Source organism: Musca autumnalis, unplaced genomic scaffold (assembly GCF_047663935.1).
Source record: "Musca autumnalis isolate F117 unplaced genomic scaffold, ASM4766393v1 scaffold_4, whole genome shotgun sequence".
NCBI lineage: Eukaryota > Metazoa > Arthropoda > Insecta > Diptera > Muscidae > Musca > Musca autumnalis.
The window spans coordinates 168,532,151-168,549,605 of NW_027411977.1; the positions used below are offsets into that span (position 1 = coordinate 168,532,151).

At 34.4% G+C, this 17,455-nt stretch overlaps 1 protein-coding gene across 1 annotated transcript; it reads left to right on the forward strand.

Moving 5' to 3' along the window:
• Window positions 1-693: 693 nt before the first annotated feature.
• Window positions 694-17,244, forward strand: LOC141400643 (MOXD1 homolog 2-like). The gene is made up of 12 exons (XM_073979937.1): window positions 694-790; window positions 981-1,345; window positions 11,386-12,587; window positions 12,651-12,806; window positions 12,868-13,146; window positions 13,226-13,411; window positions 13,483-13,678; window positions 13,822-13,991; window positions 14,492-14,654; window positions 14,963-15,098; window positions 15,262-15,430; window positions 15,698-17,244. The coding sequence occupies exons 3-12, from the start codon at window positions 12,204-12,206 to the stop codon at window positions 15,995-15,997; spliced, it is 2,139 nt and encodes a 712-aa protein (XP_073836038.1). The 5' UTR covers window positions 694-790; window positions 981-1,345; window positions 11,386-12,203; the 3' UTR covers window positions 15,998-17,244.
• The last annotated feature ends 211 nt before the right edge of the window (window positions 17,245-17,455 follow it).

Sequence of the window (17,455 nt, forward strand, 5' to 3'; positions counted from 1 at the left end):
CAGTAGAAATGATGGAAAATGTTATTTCAATTCAACCCACTGTTCTAGAACGCTGTCAGTCGTCGAACCGCATGATAACACTTCAAATCTGTCATAAATTATTACAGCTGCGACCAGTTAGTATATGATGCATGTTCTTTGTGCGTCACGCGTGCGCTGCTACTATTAACGTACTGAAATTAAAAGATGATCTGAAGTAATTAGCCAAAAAAGAAATTCCCCAAAAATCCCCAAATATTTTTCAGATTTCCTCAACATTTTCCCAATTCCCCAAGTCGAAATTTTTTTCCCCATTTCAAATAAAAATTCCCCAATTTGGGGAAAAATCCCCAATACTGACAACGCTGTTCTCACAAGAAGAGGCCCATTACAAATGTCTCCATTTCCCTCGTCTACAGACTGCAACCAGCTGGTCTGATGTTGGCTAAAACTGTTGTTGTAGGCCAATTCAAGCTATGTTAATTTAACAGTAGTGTGAAGCTATGCAATACATTTCCGTGATAAATGCCGCCATAATGTTTCATATCCATTTATTGAATTTGGCCAACAACAAGAATCGAGAGAGTTGAGAGTACAGAGAGATAATTAGAGCGAGAGAGCACATGAGTGAGCGAAAAAAAGAGTACGAGTTCAAAGCGGAACACTGAAAATGAAACAACATGATGAGAATACGTTCAATGGATATGACAAATCAGTCGTTTCGTGGATACTGTGTTGTGCATTTGCCAAGCGGAAGTGCGCGTGTCGTCTGTTTGTAACTTACATTACGTTTTTGTTTCTTCCGAACAAAGTAGTAAAAACAACCGTATTTTCGTAAATTTACTTCATACTTTGTTTCTATACACCAAACAAAAATTACTTTTTTAATCAAAAACTCAGCGCAAAAAGTGTATCTTATTATTGTTAAAGAAAAATAAAAAGTATTTCAAGTGAAAGCAAAACCTCCCATTGCAAAAAGTAGAATATCTTTAAAAATATAGGTACCTATAACATAAATTAAAAGCTGGTTTCCTATGAAATATTGAATTAAAATACCAATTATAATGTTGGTTTAAATCTGTTGGATTGCCACTAGACAAACAAAAGATAAATAAAAAAGAAAGAAGAAAATAAAATATATTTTTTATAAATGAGCTTTGTGCAGAGTGGTGCAACCGATGCGTTTACAATAGTGAAAGAAAATAATACAAAGCGGGCGGTGTATAACATATATTTGCCGCTCCATGTGAATAAACACAACGCCAATTGAAAAGCCGAATATTGTTTGGATTACATTACAATTTAAATGGATTACTTACCATCTCCAACATCAATAACTCACAAATAAACAACTTTCATTTGGGGGGTAAGTTTAGCTGCTGTTATTTTTATGTAGGAATATTATACGTACATATGATGGTTGGTTCCTTTTCCTCCCAGGTATCTAACTACTATCTGTATGTGTTAAGAAGACAATTCTGGGTGATTTTAGACAATCTCGTCTCACTGAGAGCCGTGCTTGTGTTTCGCTTTGGGGGATAAAGGTGAATGAATGGTTGGCTGTGTAGTTTGGTGGGTTGTAAAGCGCACATCATTGTTGTCAGCATCCCGAACATAAGCATGATAAATATTCACCGTTTAACATTTACAACATTACACTTCACATGCCCTCTCTTTGCAATGCAATGGGTATACTGACTATGGACGAACCCGTATGCCACTAAAGACGATGTTGTTTTTTTTAACGAGTGCACACAGACGCTGAACTACCTTTTTTAGCAGTGTTCAAGTCTTTAAAAGTTGATGGCTCTTAGCCGTCCAGCTACGTAGTTCATGGTGTTGTTTTTTGCTCTTCGTCTTCTCCGTTCTTTCTCACAGTGAACTTATGTAGTTTGAGAGAAGTCGCATCTTCAGGTTAGAGTTACTTTTTCAAATTAAAACGATTTAACCTACTTTCCGACAAAACAAGATGGTCCATAACATCATCGTATAGTCATCCGATCCAACCAACTTCTCTCCAACTACCATTTAAATTTAAACACAAGTACGTAAGCATACTAGCTGAACATCAAGGAATATTACAAGAGGCAGCAGCAGGGGCAAATTTTGTTGCCATCGTCGTCACTATCAGCCAGCACCAAAATTTTCGCTTCACTTCATCGCATGGTACGTTACCAGTATTGGATGAGATACCTATAAACAAAACATACTGCAAAAAGATTCAACTCTCAGTACTAAAAACGATGACTGCTGGCAGCAGTTGGTTCCTACTTACTGCTGGTTGACTGGGTAGATGGCTGTTTGTTTGCTTACCTTGTGCAATGAATAGTACTCTGTTTCTTCGTATAGTTGGGTACTTACATTGCTCTATGGTTCCTAGTTGGTAGTTGTGGTCACAGTGGCTCGCATTAGTGTCCATGACATAAATATTGGCGATGATTTTGGAATATGTCATAGGTGAAGGCAAAAAACTATATGGTTGCTCTTTGTTTAAAAATGTGTTTGTAAAATATTTCCTCTATGAAGTATCTAGAATCGGTAGTTTGTATTCGATAGTTTCAATCGAAATGAATGTATGAAAATATGGGTTTCAATCAAAAGGTTCATCCAAAACATGTATATGTTATGTTTTAGGACAGATGCTCCTACCTCAAGAGGTTATATTCAATTATTAAATAAAATTAAATTGATTTGCTCCAAATCGCATTTTCTATAACCATCCCTGACAATTTCCCAAACTATCAAATAATTAATTGGAATGTAGCCACAGTCATCCATATTGTTATTTTTGGGGGGTGGGCACAAGGGAATTTTCAATAGCGCAAACTTTTGAATCTGGTGGGAAAATGAAAGTATCATCAAGAGATCGCTTGGTTGCTTAGTTTTGAAATAACTATGCAATAATGAAGAAAAAACACCAACAATATTACCAGCTTTGCCGAGAGCAACAGCTTGAGCTGATGATGTACAGTGTAATAAGTAGGTATGTCGTTAGTTCGCATAATAGCATAGTTCATCCACTAGAATGTCGTTTGATATTTACAAAAAAGACGAAACTCTATTGCATTCAAACCGTCCGTCTAAAACTTAAAAAACAACAGCAACTGAGCACTAAATGCGGTAAGTGCCGCGATACGATACACGATACTGGCAAAGTGTTTTATGCAGATGCTTCTTCCAGTGATGATGGAATTTAAAATGAAGCTGAATCAGCCAGCAGCTCAACACTAGCTTAATAACGATCAATTGTATGCTATGAATCACATGTTGTTTGCCATGTAAATAATTTGCTTCTTAGGGGGGTGAAGAAGGTTGAATTAGATAGACATCCGAAATGTTCACATGTATAAGATGTAGTGAATGGATGGGTATAGTTGTCCATCGCTTACATGATTTCAACGGAAAAGAGATTGGCAAAGACGGCAATTTTTTATGATGGCTATGACACATACAACTTTAAAGTTGACGGCGACGACAACTTTTCCTTTGGTTGCGACAGTTGCGCAAATTGTACAATTGTAATCGTTTTTTATTTAACGAAACACTATAGCTTGACTTGAACATCTAGTTTTATTGTTGTGGTTAAAAAATGCGTGCTGTTGTGTACGGATGTGAATTTTTTACAAAGCTATTAGCTGTTTTGGGACTTGTAGATGGAGTAGTGTTGTCTTCATTGAACATCGCGTGGGTTGTACAAATATTTGTTTTCTTGATTGCTTTATTAAAGCAGCGACACCAGCAACATCAACAAAATCATCTTCATCATCAACAACAATAACAACTACAAAATACAGTTTACATGAACAGCGAAACAAACATACATCAGTGATGTTTGTTTGTATACGTTCATTGTTTTAGTATGAATTTCTGAACCTGTGTTTGTTTCTGTGTAGATATGTAAAGACAATGTCTTTTCATAAAAATTTACAAATACTTTCCATGTTGGTTGTCAAAAGATGTCTCGGCTGACTTGGTGAGTGAATAGAAAAAATTCAACCAAGCAGAAGAGAAGCAAAGTAAAGTAAAGGGACCAAACGAAATATGCAAGGTGAGTGTGAGTGCACTGTGCATCCATCACCTTCTATAGCAGCACACTGTCATCACTAGACATCGGATTTTAGCATGTTTTTTATTTCTTATCCGATTGGACTCAAATTTTGGATCTAGGCGTTTTGAGGGTCAATTTTTCGATATTTGGGGTCATATCAAAAATATGCAAAAAATATGCAAAAAATATGCAAAATATATGCAAAAAATATGCAAAATATATGCAAAAAATATGCAAAATATGCAAAAAATATGCTAAATATGCAAGTGTTTTTTTCACAAAAATCGTCAATTAAACTTGGAAAATCATCAAAAAAGCATTCTAAATTAAGTTTTTTGACGTTTAACATAGTTTTTTTGCAGATTATTATGTTATTGAGACTCTACAGATATTCCGCCACAGCAATAAATCTAGACTAACAAGACTTAAATCAGTTTTCACAAGGTAAGAAAATGTCAAATAACCCAGCATTCCTATTACAACATAATTTGCTTCCTATACAAATGTAGATAGATAATGGAAAAATTTCAAAAACTCAATCAGAAATGTCAAAATCAACGTGTCCAAATATGGTGATAGTTTCTAATCGGCCAAAATTGTCTAGCAGAAAAACAAAGGAGCTAGAGTTAGTCATCGCTATTTTTGTTTAGATAAAAGCGCAATTTTTTCTAGTTTTTGGAAAAAGGGTTCGTTTTTTAGCGAAAAATGGGAAAAAGTACTAAAGTACCACTTACGATTCCAGGTTCTGGAATATAACTATAATTAGAAGTATACGTTTTGAATATCCACATATTAGATTTTAATATATTTATAGTGTTTAGTCCTTTATTCAGTTTATACAGAGATAAATTGGCAATTTTTGTTCTTTATGGTCAAAAAGCTTCATTGGAAAAATGCTCTAACTGCCGCTTTAATATTGATGACATGGTTTTAGTTTAATGCACTAAAAATACATAATTTTATAATTTCGGTCTATATTGTACGCATAATGTAGAATTGGAAAATGCTCACTCCTCGGCGAAAAGTAATGCATTATTGTTATACCCACCCACGATGAATAATAAGAAAAATGAAGAACGTCCAATGATTAGTGCAATATGACATCACTTAGAAAAACCACACAATAGAGTGGTAGTGGTAAAATAAGTCAAAAACCTTGGAATTGTCTTTAAATGGCAAAACCACTCACATATTTCAGCTAGAAAAGTATTTGGAATGCTAAACAATATAGTTCATTCATTCCTGCTACAGGAAAACAATTTTGATAACACAGTCGAAAAGTCATAACCCTTTTGTATACACAATTGTTTAATTTATACCTGTCCGTGTACTCGATAATTTGTACTAATTATTACCAATGCTTTGAATTTTGACAGTTGTTTAATGGAGAAGTTGGTAAAAAAAATTGTTTCAGCAACATTTAGTAAAAATTATCGAGTACAAGGACAAACCTTTCATGACACATTAGTCTTGTTGTATAGGATATAAATAAATATATTAAGAAAAATATTCGCGCAATATTGTCATTAAAGTTGCCAAATGCACTATACACCTAAAAGGCAAAGATTTTAAGGAATATTAATTTACAAAACGATGAAATTATGCATCTGTCTCTAGGTTTGCTTACATCCTGATGTAAACTTTAAAAACGCCATATGTCTAGCACTACTTTCACAATCTGATTGGCTTTTTCTTTTTCCGGATTTTCGAGTAAAAAAATAGTTTTTACACGTAGATCACTTTCATTTAAGTGTTCGTAATTAGCAGTTACAATTTAAAAAAGTATTATTATATAACTTCCACGAGTGATTTAATCATATAAAATAATTTATTTTCTGTACAATTCGTTAATCCGAACATTTTGATAATTCGGACACCGCCGAAACCTGTGGTGTAGGGATTATCGCGAATCAACTGTATATATGGGAGCAATATCCAAATCTGAATCAATTCTTACCAAAATAGGGATCGCCCTAGGGCCAAAAAATCCCCAATTTTTATGCGAAGTGGTCTATAAATGTGACCTGTGCTTTATTTTCAAAAAGACATGGCGAGATGCGAATCTATGCAGATCATCAAAAGGAACTGTGGGTCTATTTCGTTTCATTTTGCATGTTGCAAACTCATTCACTAAGACATAATACCCTTAGGGTATTAAAATATAGTTATCAGTGCAATCATGAATAAAAATTCCGTGCAGAATTTGTTTCCTTTCCCCAATTTCACAATTTTTTATTTCCGTATTTATGCTCAAAAAGGGAATATTTTTGTCGATTCGACTAGTATACGCCATAATGAAGCGAATCTAGTACTTTTCAACTTTTAACAAATATTGATTTTTAAAGAATTTCACTTTTAAAAATTATTTTCCGTGTGGAAAATTCAGAGGGAAATATTCATGATGGCACCGTATATATTTGTTATATGTTTTTAATTAAATATGAAAGATTTTATGTAATATTCAATATTTCCTTAGTCTTAATTTCTAGCTCATTTGTTATTCTGTCAGACAATTTTGGCCGAGCAGAACCTATCAACATATTTGGATACATACATTTTGACATTTCTGATTGAGTTTTTGAACAAATTTGTATTAGAAAGCAACTTATGTTGTAATAAGAAGGCTGTGTTATAGGAAATTTTCTAAGTCTTTTAGTCCAGATTTATTGCTGTGGCGGAATAATAACTAATAACATGATAATCTGCTAAGAAATCGACGTTTAACGGCAATAAACTTAATATAGAACACTTTTTGATGACTTTCCAAATTTAATTTGATGATTTTTGTCAAAAAAATTACTTGCATATTTTGCATATTTTTTGCATATTTTGCATATTTTTTGCATATTTTGCATATTTTTTGCATATTTTGTGCATATGCAAAATATGCAAATATGCAAAAAAATAAAAAATATGAGCCTGTCATTGCATTCAGTTTTCTTCAAAACGAATTTTGGTCCAATCAGAATTTTCGTATCTTTATTAATAAAAAATATGCAAATATGCAAAATCCGATGTCTAGTCATCACCAAGTATTTCGTTCGTTTGTGTGGTAATAAATCTATGGAATTCCCACCAACTATGATGCATTGATGGACAAAGACAGATAACAAGATGAAGAAACAAATATACATACGTATATATTATGTATGTGCACACATTCATATACATACCTATACAATATATGTAAAAGGGGCAGTGCCACAAAAACATATAGACGGAGTGTTACTACACACTTTACACACAAGCTTTTTCACATTTCGGAACTTCAAACGAAATGAAGTTTCTTTCTCATTTGACATATGAAATACCATGAACAAGAAGAAGAATTATCATAGAATAATAACGAAGAAGCAGACATATGCCCATTCTTATAAGGTTTCGATAGTTAAATGTAGGATCCCAGGAAACCACCACGCTACGTCCTATGTCGGACCCGAAATCGTAAGGATATCCTAACGAAAGTTGTATGAAGTGGTTGACATAATTTCGGAACGAAATCGAAAGAAAGTCCCTTCGAAAGTGAATTTTTTTCTTCTGAATCTATGTACAGATTTCGGAATTAATGTCGTATGAATCATCCGAATTTTAGCACCGATTTCTGAACAATTTCGCAAATAATGCGATATGAATATTGATTTTGCTTCCGTAATTGTTCAGACTCTGACATTTGGTTTGTTGGGATGATATTAGATATACAATTTGTCAAGTAATTGTTTCACACTACGAGAACAAAAACTATTCATGTATTAATTAGTGAAAAATTGCAAATAGGTGTGATAAAAATATTGGGTTTTCTGCAAAAAATATTTGGTCGACTTGTTTAAGACAAGATTGAATGTATATAGAATTAATCCACGTAGTTCAAGAATAATAGCCAAAACCAATAATTAACATGTAATGCAAGCTGTCAAATAAATGTTTTCCAAATGTAATTAAGGTTCCAAAATACCCCATGTTTGATACTTTTAGTTGTTAATGCTTATTAAGAATAAAGTTCATAAAATGCCATGATTTTTAAGTTTTAACCGAAACATTTACTTTACTGTATTTTGCATTTACATTTTGAAAGCATTTCTTTGACGCATTTTATTATAGGTGAATTATTGTTTTTGGCTATTATTGTTGAATTAATTAATTCTTCAATCTGGTCTTAAACAAGTCGACCAATTAATTTTTGCAAAAAACCCGACATTTGTATCACAACTATTTGACTATTTTCACTAGTTAATATATAAAAACTGTTCGGTTTCGTAGTGTGAAAACGATTACTTGACAAACTGTATGTTATAAAATAACTCGATTGCAGCGTAAACCAAAAAGGTACTAGATGGAAATGAAGCTGACAAATTTACAATTGGCTTGTTCATTTAACCCAAAATTAAGTGAGTTAGGACACTACAGGCATTTCATTTGTCTACATTAGATCTGTCCGGTTACTCAAAAGTTTGCAACAATTTGTACAAATTGTTACATAAAGTTGTCTGTTAACTCACTTGTTCTCTGTTAACTCTCTGTTCTTCATTGAAAACTTGCAAGTTTTTGCTGGAGAAATTTCTTCTATCAAAACCTTGCAAGTAACCAGACACACATATTATTTGGTGTAGTATTTCTTATATGTCATAGGTATCTGTTTATAATTTTGTTTAATTCAAAAAAATTATTTGGCAAACTGTATTACTGTGTGTACAGATTTGCATTCAAACTATGCAGAAACTTTATATCAGAAGATAACTGGTAGTTTTCGCATTATGTATGTATACATACACATAGTTCATCATCACAAATACTCCAATGAGGATGTGCAGATGGTGCTAACACACTTGCATGCATACCTGCAATTTACTACATATATTTATTCCATATGCTTGTTGTTGTTGTTGGTAGTTATTACAACAAGTATTCTCATGATGTTTGATGCTCGAGTATTGGTTGTGCAACATGAACAACAACAACAATATGCCACTACGACAATGAAGATGACGATGGTGCATTGAATGGCATTTTGATTTTACACGAGGGGATCAAATCTATTGTAGTCACCCATGATATTATATTTTTTGCTCCCATTATTGCTATTGTTTTTGTTGTTTTTACAGCTAGCAATGGACGTTTTTCTTTTCTTTGTTTCATGTTTCGCTTTTTGCTCGTCTTGTGCTTGATACTTGTGGTTTCGGAGAGGTTCAAATTCCAGTCTCCGATGTGGTCGACGCTAATGGTCTGTTGTGTCCCTGTGTCAACAAAAAACAGCAAAACATGCACACAGTTTATATAAACAATGTTGTGCTACAATAAATACACACGACTCCAACAACAAAAGACTGCATCTGCACAAGTGACACTAACACGTCAGAAAGCACATTTTTTGACATGGCAGCATAATTGAAAAATATGAAATATTTCCATGGAATATTAATAACTGCCATCTTAGATCCATTCATCATTTAAACTGAGCGCCCCTATTTTCTGAACGTGTTAATAGCGAGGTGGTTGTACTGACGAAGATCTCTAGATAAAAATACAATTTAAGAAATGAAATCTCGCAAGTCATTTGAAAAAATTTCTTGCTGATAGTCATTTATGGTGTTTTAAAGGCGTAGGGCCTTTTATAAAATGTAGTGATAGTCACCATCCGTTAAAGATGTCTTTAAGGCGTAAAAGGGTTGCCGTTTGCAAAAGGTTTTAAAATTTGCCTTAATCGTGCATAATGAATGAAAAATCCACAAAAATCAGATCGAAATTGAACCAATTGCATATTGACATCACGTACTGACATTTTTCTGCTTCCAATTTCTAATAATGCTTGTTATTGTGGTCCTTATACAAAAAGTACAATGACTTTGTTGTAATAATCGACTCAACTTCAGTTTCCTTCCGTTATATAATCATTCGTTTTCAATTCTATATTCTGTTTAAAGTAACCAACATTTATTCACGCACGTAACGAAAGCAATGTCTAGGAATAGGTTGCGATGTGCTTTATACTTACATACATATGTATGTATATAATACGTAAGCATACCTCTGTTCACAACTCTCATGGTGAGCTATTTTATACCTGAAGAAAATTTATAAAAAACGACAACATAACCAAAGCGAATGCGGAATGGAAAATCAAAACGAGACATAAACACACTCAAGGGATTCAATACTTGAACTATCAGTAGTTAGGTATCCGTGTGCCCTCTGTTCCATCATACTACCTTCATACTTTTGTCAGACCCATTTCTAAAGGGATTTACGATATTCTCACGGAGATTTCACCACCAACCCTTTATTTTGACATACACACAATCACACTTGGTAAACACCTAAAATATGCAGAAGCATTCTTTACGAACAACACAATGTGTTCACGTCAATGTTCAATCTAACGGCTGTGTTGATTTGCAGTCACATCTTTTAGAAATAAATAGAACAGCCTTGTGCTATGTGGCCTTTATCAAAATGTTAGTCTGTACCAGACAGCGAGTCAACAACATCACTACCAGCATCATAAACAGTAAGAATAACCAAACAAATAATGCCCAGTTATAAATCAAACAATTGATTATTTCTTCACTATTCTAATTCTCTTCAAGCTGGTGTAAAAAACGCCCAAATATATACATATGTGTGCACATACAATAGGACAAACAGAAAATACTTAAAGACAAATGGAAGTGGATCCGAAACACGAACTGTATAAAAAACTCTTAATTGATTTTATTACTTTACTTGTATCAATATGTGCACAAAAGACACCAGTATAAATTGAAATAGGAAATAGGGCTAGATATTTTCACATCTATGGAATATTTAACCTAATTGGGGCACATAGTAAAGATAAGTACGGTCATACATTAATACATCCACTTAATATGTGGCAAGTTCCATTAGGCGCATCTGTGACCCAGGCATGGTATTAAAATATAATTAGATTTAATTATATCACATAACTTTAACACCTCATCAACAGCGGCCTGTTATTGGACGATTGTAATTGTGGGAACTTAAGTATATGAACATGGTCAGTATACTTCAGTCAGTATTTTTTAGGTAACCACATGCAGAAGTAGTTATTGCCGTTAATTTATAAGTTATTTTGTATTATTTCTGTTATATATGTATATTCAATTCTGTTCTATATACATATATTAAGTATACAACTTTTTATCCCTAAATACATAATATATTCACTAATTGTCCTTACGGAAAGTGTACTTTCAAAAGATGTCCATCAATTTTTTATAGGTTTCTATATTTTACTAAGTTTACGCAATGAAATAAGACGAACAAAAACAATAAAGACAAAAATTCGTTTGCAAATGCTCTTTTTAACATTGTTATTCTTTTATAATTTGCTTTAATAAAAACAGAAACTGCGGAAATTAACTTGGTCCCACTTAAAGATATTCTGAAGAAAAAAAAGAACACGATTGGAGGAAGCAAGTTTCATGCAACTATTCATAGGTACAAAGTATATTGAATAATTTCAAGCATCACAAAACAACTGCTCCCACCCATACAACACGCCCAACATCCAGCACAGAAGTGCACACATTAATCATAATCACTTGCGAATGGGGAGTAAAAATAGGAATTGAAAAAGACAAGAACAGCAGCAGGAATTTACTGAAGAAAAACGGAAGCACACATACGCCGCATCAAGGTGTATATTCGTGCGAACATTAAGAAAAGTCCACCATTAAAACTTGTGGAGCAGAAAATATCCCCCTCGCAAGAACAAGAAGAAGTTAGTCAATCTGGAGATTACAGTTCATTTCTTTAAGGTCGTTGTAACAGGAACATAAACAACAACATTAAATGTAATTAGTGCCTCTTGTATTAACACAATCGCCAAACACACAAGAAAAAACACAGAAAAGGGAATGTTGTACAATCTCAACAGATATGCTGATGCTTAAATAAAGCGACAACAACATAAGCAATAGCAACATAATTATCCTCGTCAGATTCACATAGATTTCTGTTTTAGAAATAGCAGAAAAAATACTGCACGCAATCTAAATGAACGATTTGTTAAGGCTACGGCATAATATGTTTTTATATATCTGCTGCCCTCGCAAATAAAAATACTTACACACAAGAGCAGAATCCAAAAACCTGAGGACGCAATTCAAAAATACGTGAAGGCAAGGACAACGAAGTTATTTTAAAGTTGTCGGCATTTAATATGGTATTACCGTCCACAATGGCACATCAGAATTTCAGCTTATCTCTGTCATCGTTAATCTCACATTTCTGCAAGTGCAGAGTTTCGCTCGTCGTCACCACACTCGTGGCGTTACTTTTGGCCGTGATTGGTACTGATGCTGCGGTGCTGTCATCGCAGTCGTCGTACAGCAACTTAGAATATGAAACAGCCATGAATTGGGATCATGTAATTGATTTAAATGAGGATTTTCGTGTTTACTGGACAATCATTAATCAGGATATAACATTCGAAATTCAAGTACGAACATTAGGTTATGTGGGTTTCGGATTCTCCAAGGATGGCAATCAAATTGGTGCCGATATGGCTGTCGGCTGGGTAGATGCCGGTCACACATTTTTCCAGGTACGACTGCCAAACCCCTGAAATACATAAAGATGTACTAAAAATAAAAACATTTATTTACAGGATCGTTACGTAGATGAGGTCGGTTCTGCTGAGCCACAAATCGATCCATCACAAGACTACAGTCTCATGAAAGGATACGAAAATAGTACTCACACCGTTCTACGGTTTCGTCGGAAACTTGATACTTGCGACAATAAACACGACATTTCCATTTCTGTAAGTACGAAACGTTTTGGGTTGAAAATGTCTATTTCTATTCAAAATATTACCTTTGTAGAATAATACAATGCGTATAATGTTTATGTACTATGATGAAGATCCAGCAAGAGACTCACATACACTATCACCGCTTCCTAATCCAATGGAGGCATGGAGACCCTATCGTTCTGTACTTTTGCTGCAAAAGACTCCCTCTGAATTACCGCGATATGAGCCTTCAGCTCGAATTTTGGAATTGCGCAATCAGGATGTGGAACTACCATATGGCGACGATTCCCAATTTTGGTGTACAATGTTCAAATTAGATAAGCTCGAACGAAAATACCACATAGTAAAGGTACTAAAGCAAATCATTGTTTGTAGTCATGTAAATACATATGTTAAATAACGATTTTTTATCCCTCCTTCCACGTTAGTATGAACCGATTTTCGATTCTTCGTGGAGCTACCATTATTTACAACAAATTAACTTGTACGAATGCCAAGGCAATAATATGAAATTGGAAGAAATGTCACGCGGTGGTGGTCAATTGTGCATGGGTGCAAGCAGCTTATCATTGAACTGCAATGCCATAGTTGCTTCGTGGACAAGAGGCTCAGAGGTATGCTCATATATCAATTTGTTTTAAGACAACATAAAGTCATTGTGGTTGTTGTTTTGTTTACACTTTAGGGTTTTGTTTTCCCCGCTGAAGCAGGCTATCCACTGGAGTCCAAACATAACAAATACTATTTGATGGAAACGCATTATAGCAACCTAAATGCTGAATTTGAGCCTTACCAAACACATCGTATGACCGATAGTTCTGGTCTGAAAATTGTATTCACACAGGACCTGCGACCACACGATGCTGGTGTTCTGTCAATTGGTAAGTGGAGTTGTGAACACAAATTCACCGTACTTTGTACAACATCGTGTGTGTGTGTGTATGCGGTCAATTAAAATAGACATGTACTAATTACTGCCGGTATTTTCGTTTTCTTTGTTGCGTGTTTCTGTCTCTCTGTACAGGCATGGATCCCAATTGGCGACACATTATTCCGCCCGGACAGGAACGGGTAATCTCGCAAGGCCATTGCATGGAAGATTGCACAGGATCAGCATTTCCCCCTCAGGGTATTAATATTTTTGCCGTCATGATGCGCACCCATCAAATCGGCCGGGAGATTAAGTTGCGACAGGTAAGACAATTTTCTCCCCTTTTCAATTTGATTGTATCCACTTGATGGAGAAACTTAATCAATCAACTAAAAGCATGCATATGAGTGCAATGGCTTATAAAATGTAGTTGGTTTTATTAAATTTCCCCATTCATTGTTCTATTTATCCACTTAAGGTAGTCAAATCGATTGAGAATTTCTATTGGTCGAGCAGTAAACACTAGCCAAAAACCCCATACTACTACTGTTGCCAATAAGCTGACTTAATTTTGCTTATCACGTAAATTCACCCTATGACATGGTTACTGGTTTTGCTAATGCAGTCCACAACTAGAATTATTGTTGTATTTGGATTCTGATGATGACGACGGAGCAAGAAGTTTTCGTTCCTGTTTGTTGATAATTGTGTATGAGGGTTGCTGGGTGGTTGTTTAATGTTCTTAAATCGATTTGGCGTTTTAATTATTAATTGGCCAAAGTCTAATATGAACACAATATTCCGTTTTAATGGCATTTTACAGATACGACAGAATGAAGAACTCTTTCCCATTGCATATGATAGCAACGTCGATCCCAGCTATCAAGACTTTCGACGTCTTTCCCATCCAGTGCGCTCCATGCCAGGCGATAGATTGGTTGCGGAGTGCATTTATGATAGTTCGTCACGAAAGGCAATTACACTCGGTAAGTTCTAGAGTTACCATTGCCTCAATCAGTTCATAAATTTAAGCTATGTGGCATTTATGTGAGAGTGTGTTTAAAACATGCCATGTAGTACACATGTATGTAGTTATTAGTACGAGTATATATGTACATACATGTCTGTTGTGTTGGGCTTTAGCTTTTCGGCGGCTCATTCGCAGTCTAACACAATTTGCCACAAGGTGTTGTTAAACGTGTTTGCCCAATTTAAGTAATTACGATCATTATCCTGACATCATTTTATTTTATTCTGTTTCTTTTCGTTTCGTTATTTCCTTGGCGCTGCTCAGGTGGACTCACAATGAAGGAAGAATCGTGTACTGTGCTAACGCTTTACTATCCCCGCCAGAAAAGTCTGACAACCTGCCACTCACTGCCCAGTTTGCCCACCGTCTTACATTCACTGGGCATCGAACAATTGGCTATGTAAGTTTATATTTTCTTTCCTTTTTGCTGTTAAATTTGTTACTCTTGGGTTGTCCCCTATTGTTGTTCACTATTTTATCCAAACTGTATGAGACATACATATGTACGTGGTAAATATCTGTGATTTAATTTTTTGTGTTGTTTTTTTATTCCTTTTCCTTAGGGCGTCGAATCCGGTTGTAATAGCATCGCCTCCAGAATTGGCTGGTATGACATTGGAGACTCGCTTATTGTCATACGATTGGGAAAATCAGTTTGACAAATTTCAAGATGCAACTTTCCGTGGCACATTTAAACCAATTTGTAGTGGTGCTCACAATGAACATTTACCGGTAAGTTTTCCGAACCTTTAAAATTTTTCCTTCGTGTACGAATTGAAAAAAAATATTTGTAGACAATATCTGCAACTTTTTGATTCTAAGTATCACTTGAAAGGAGTTATAAAGTGTTTGCGTTTAACGCGCAACTTTTAATTCAATAATTACAAATTGTAATTTCAATCCTATACATTAGATTACAAAGTCGCACAAACTCATGCTGAAAATTGTCGTAGTTTACTTATTTTGCATCGCCCTTTTCTTTCGTTCTTTTCTTTACAGATATCTGAACACTTAATAGGCTACAATAAGAACATTAGCAAAACATACCGGGAGCCACGTCGCTGTAAGCCAAAACGGCTATTTGTCACAGAGACGATACCTCAACTAGAATTACCTGTTTTGCACGACTTGGATACTAATCATCTTAGCGAGGCATCGGTGCGCAGCAGCCGCAGTTCCTTTATCGAAACTCTGGCGCTGAGTGGCTCGGAGTCATCGTCATGCAGACAACATGTCACTTGGCTTAGCATATATTTGGCCAGTTTGATCTCGCTTGCAATTGTGCGGTTGGCCAGATGAAATGACAGGCTTGCCGGTGACTTCGGTCATTAAATCTAAATTTCTCATTTTGAGTTCGTGTTATGTTTTGTGTTCTTTTGTTTGTTTTCGTTGATGTTTTTCGTTTGTCGTCAGTTCGATTGATACGGCACCGAGTCGCTTCGGTACAACAAAACTTAATAAGCAATATTTTGACAATGACTGTTGGAAGCAATCCCCGTATTTAGGAAACGCTCTAGTAGATATATTTACATTTATACGAGTATAGAAAAGAAAAGTAAATTATGTAGTAGTTTCTGCGCATAAAATGTTGAACATAAAAATTATATTCCCCTCCATTCTTCTTCTTTATTCTATAGGTTACAAAAATATGCACGGGTACACTGAAATTACACTGGAATGGTTTCGGTTCAAATCTCAAGGTGTAATCTTTGTATTTTAGTCACGGCCATCGTTAATATCAGAATTTAGAAAGGAGAGATAGAGGAGGGGAGAAGTGAAGAAGAATATAGGAAATATAGAAAAGCAATAAACACCAAAAAGGCAAATATTGATAATCATTAAAGATAATACAAGATCCGATCACAATGTAGAGCTGATTGGTTTTTGCATTCATAAATGTTGTGTGTAGTGATAGATTATACGAAAAAAAAACATAAAACAAACATAGAAAGCAAACAAAATGTGCAAAAATATTAATTATGTTGTAGAATTATATTGGTGTTGTGCATGTCCGTACGTGTTTTAAGCAATAAATGTGTTGTATTTTAGGATTTATCAAATGTAGTAGTTAGACGTACATACATACATACCTAACATAGTAGTTGATCAAGTAAACAAAACAAAATTGGAATGGTCCCACGCATCTAATTATACACATACATAACTATAAAATTAGATGTTCCAGAGTCCATACCGGATGGAAGAATGTTGGTCTACCAAAGCACTGAAGCTGTTGAAAGTAATAAGATTTTGACGCCAGTTTAAGCTGTGATATTTTTAAGCAACACTTTTCTTTAAGTGCGATAAGTGTAAAAAACAAAATAAGCAAAAACAGAAAGGAATATTTAAAAGTAAATCAGATGAAGTAACTAACTTAATTTCATATACTAATTATACTATACATACACCTTAATTGTAGTCTTCGATATTATGTAGTTTGTAAATTTATCTATATACAAAAATTGTATAAATTATATGTGCGACAGAGAAAAAACTGAGAAGAGAAAAAATGTGAAAAAATAATAAATAAACGTAAAATAATAAAATGCTTCGTTTGTTTCATTCCTGCATTGTGCGATGCATTTTCCCACTGGTAATAGTATTATAACTCTATCTATAATGTACATAGTACAATGGGAGCTTTTATTGGTGCTTTTATAAGTTTCGACTTCAAATCAGATTTTGTACAAAAACTTACAAAAAAGTAGCTATGTTCGATTCGAAGTTTGTTATATATTTTATAATCAGATGAAATTT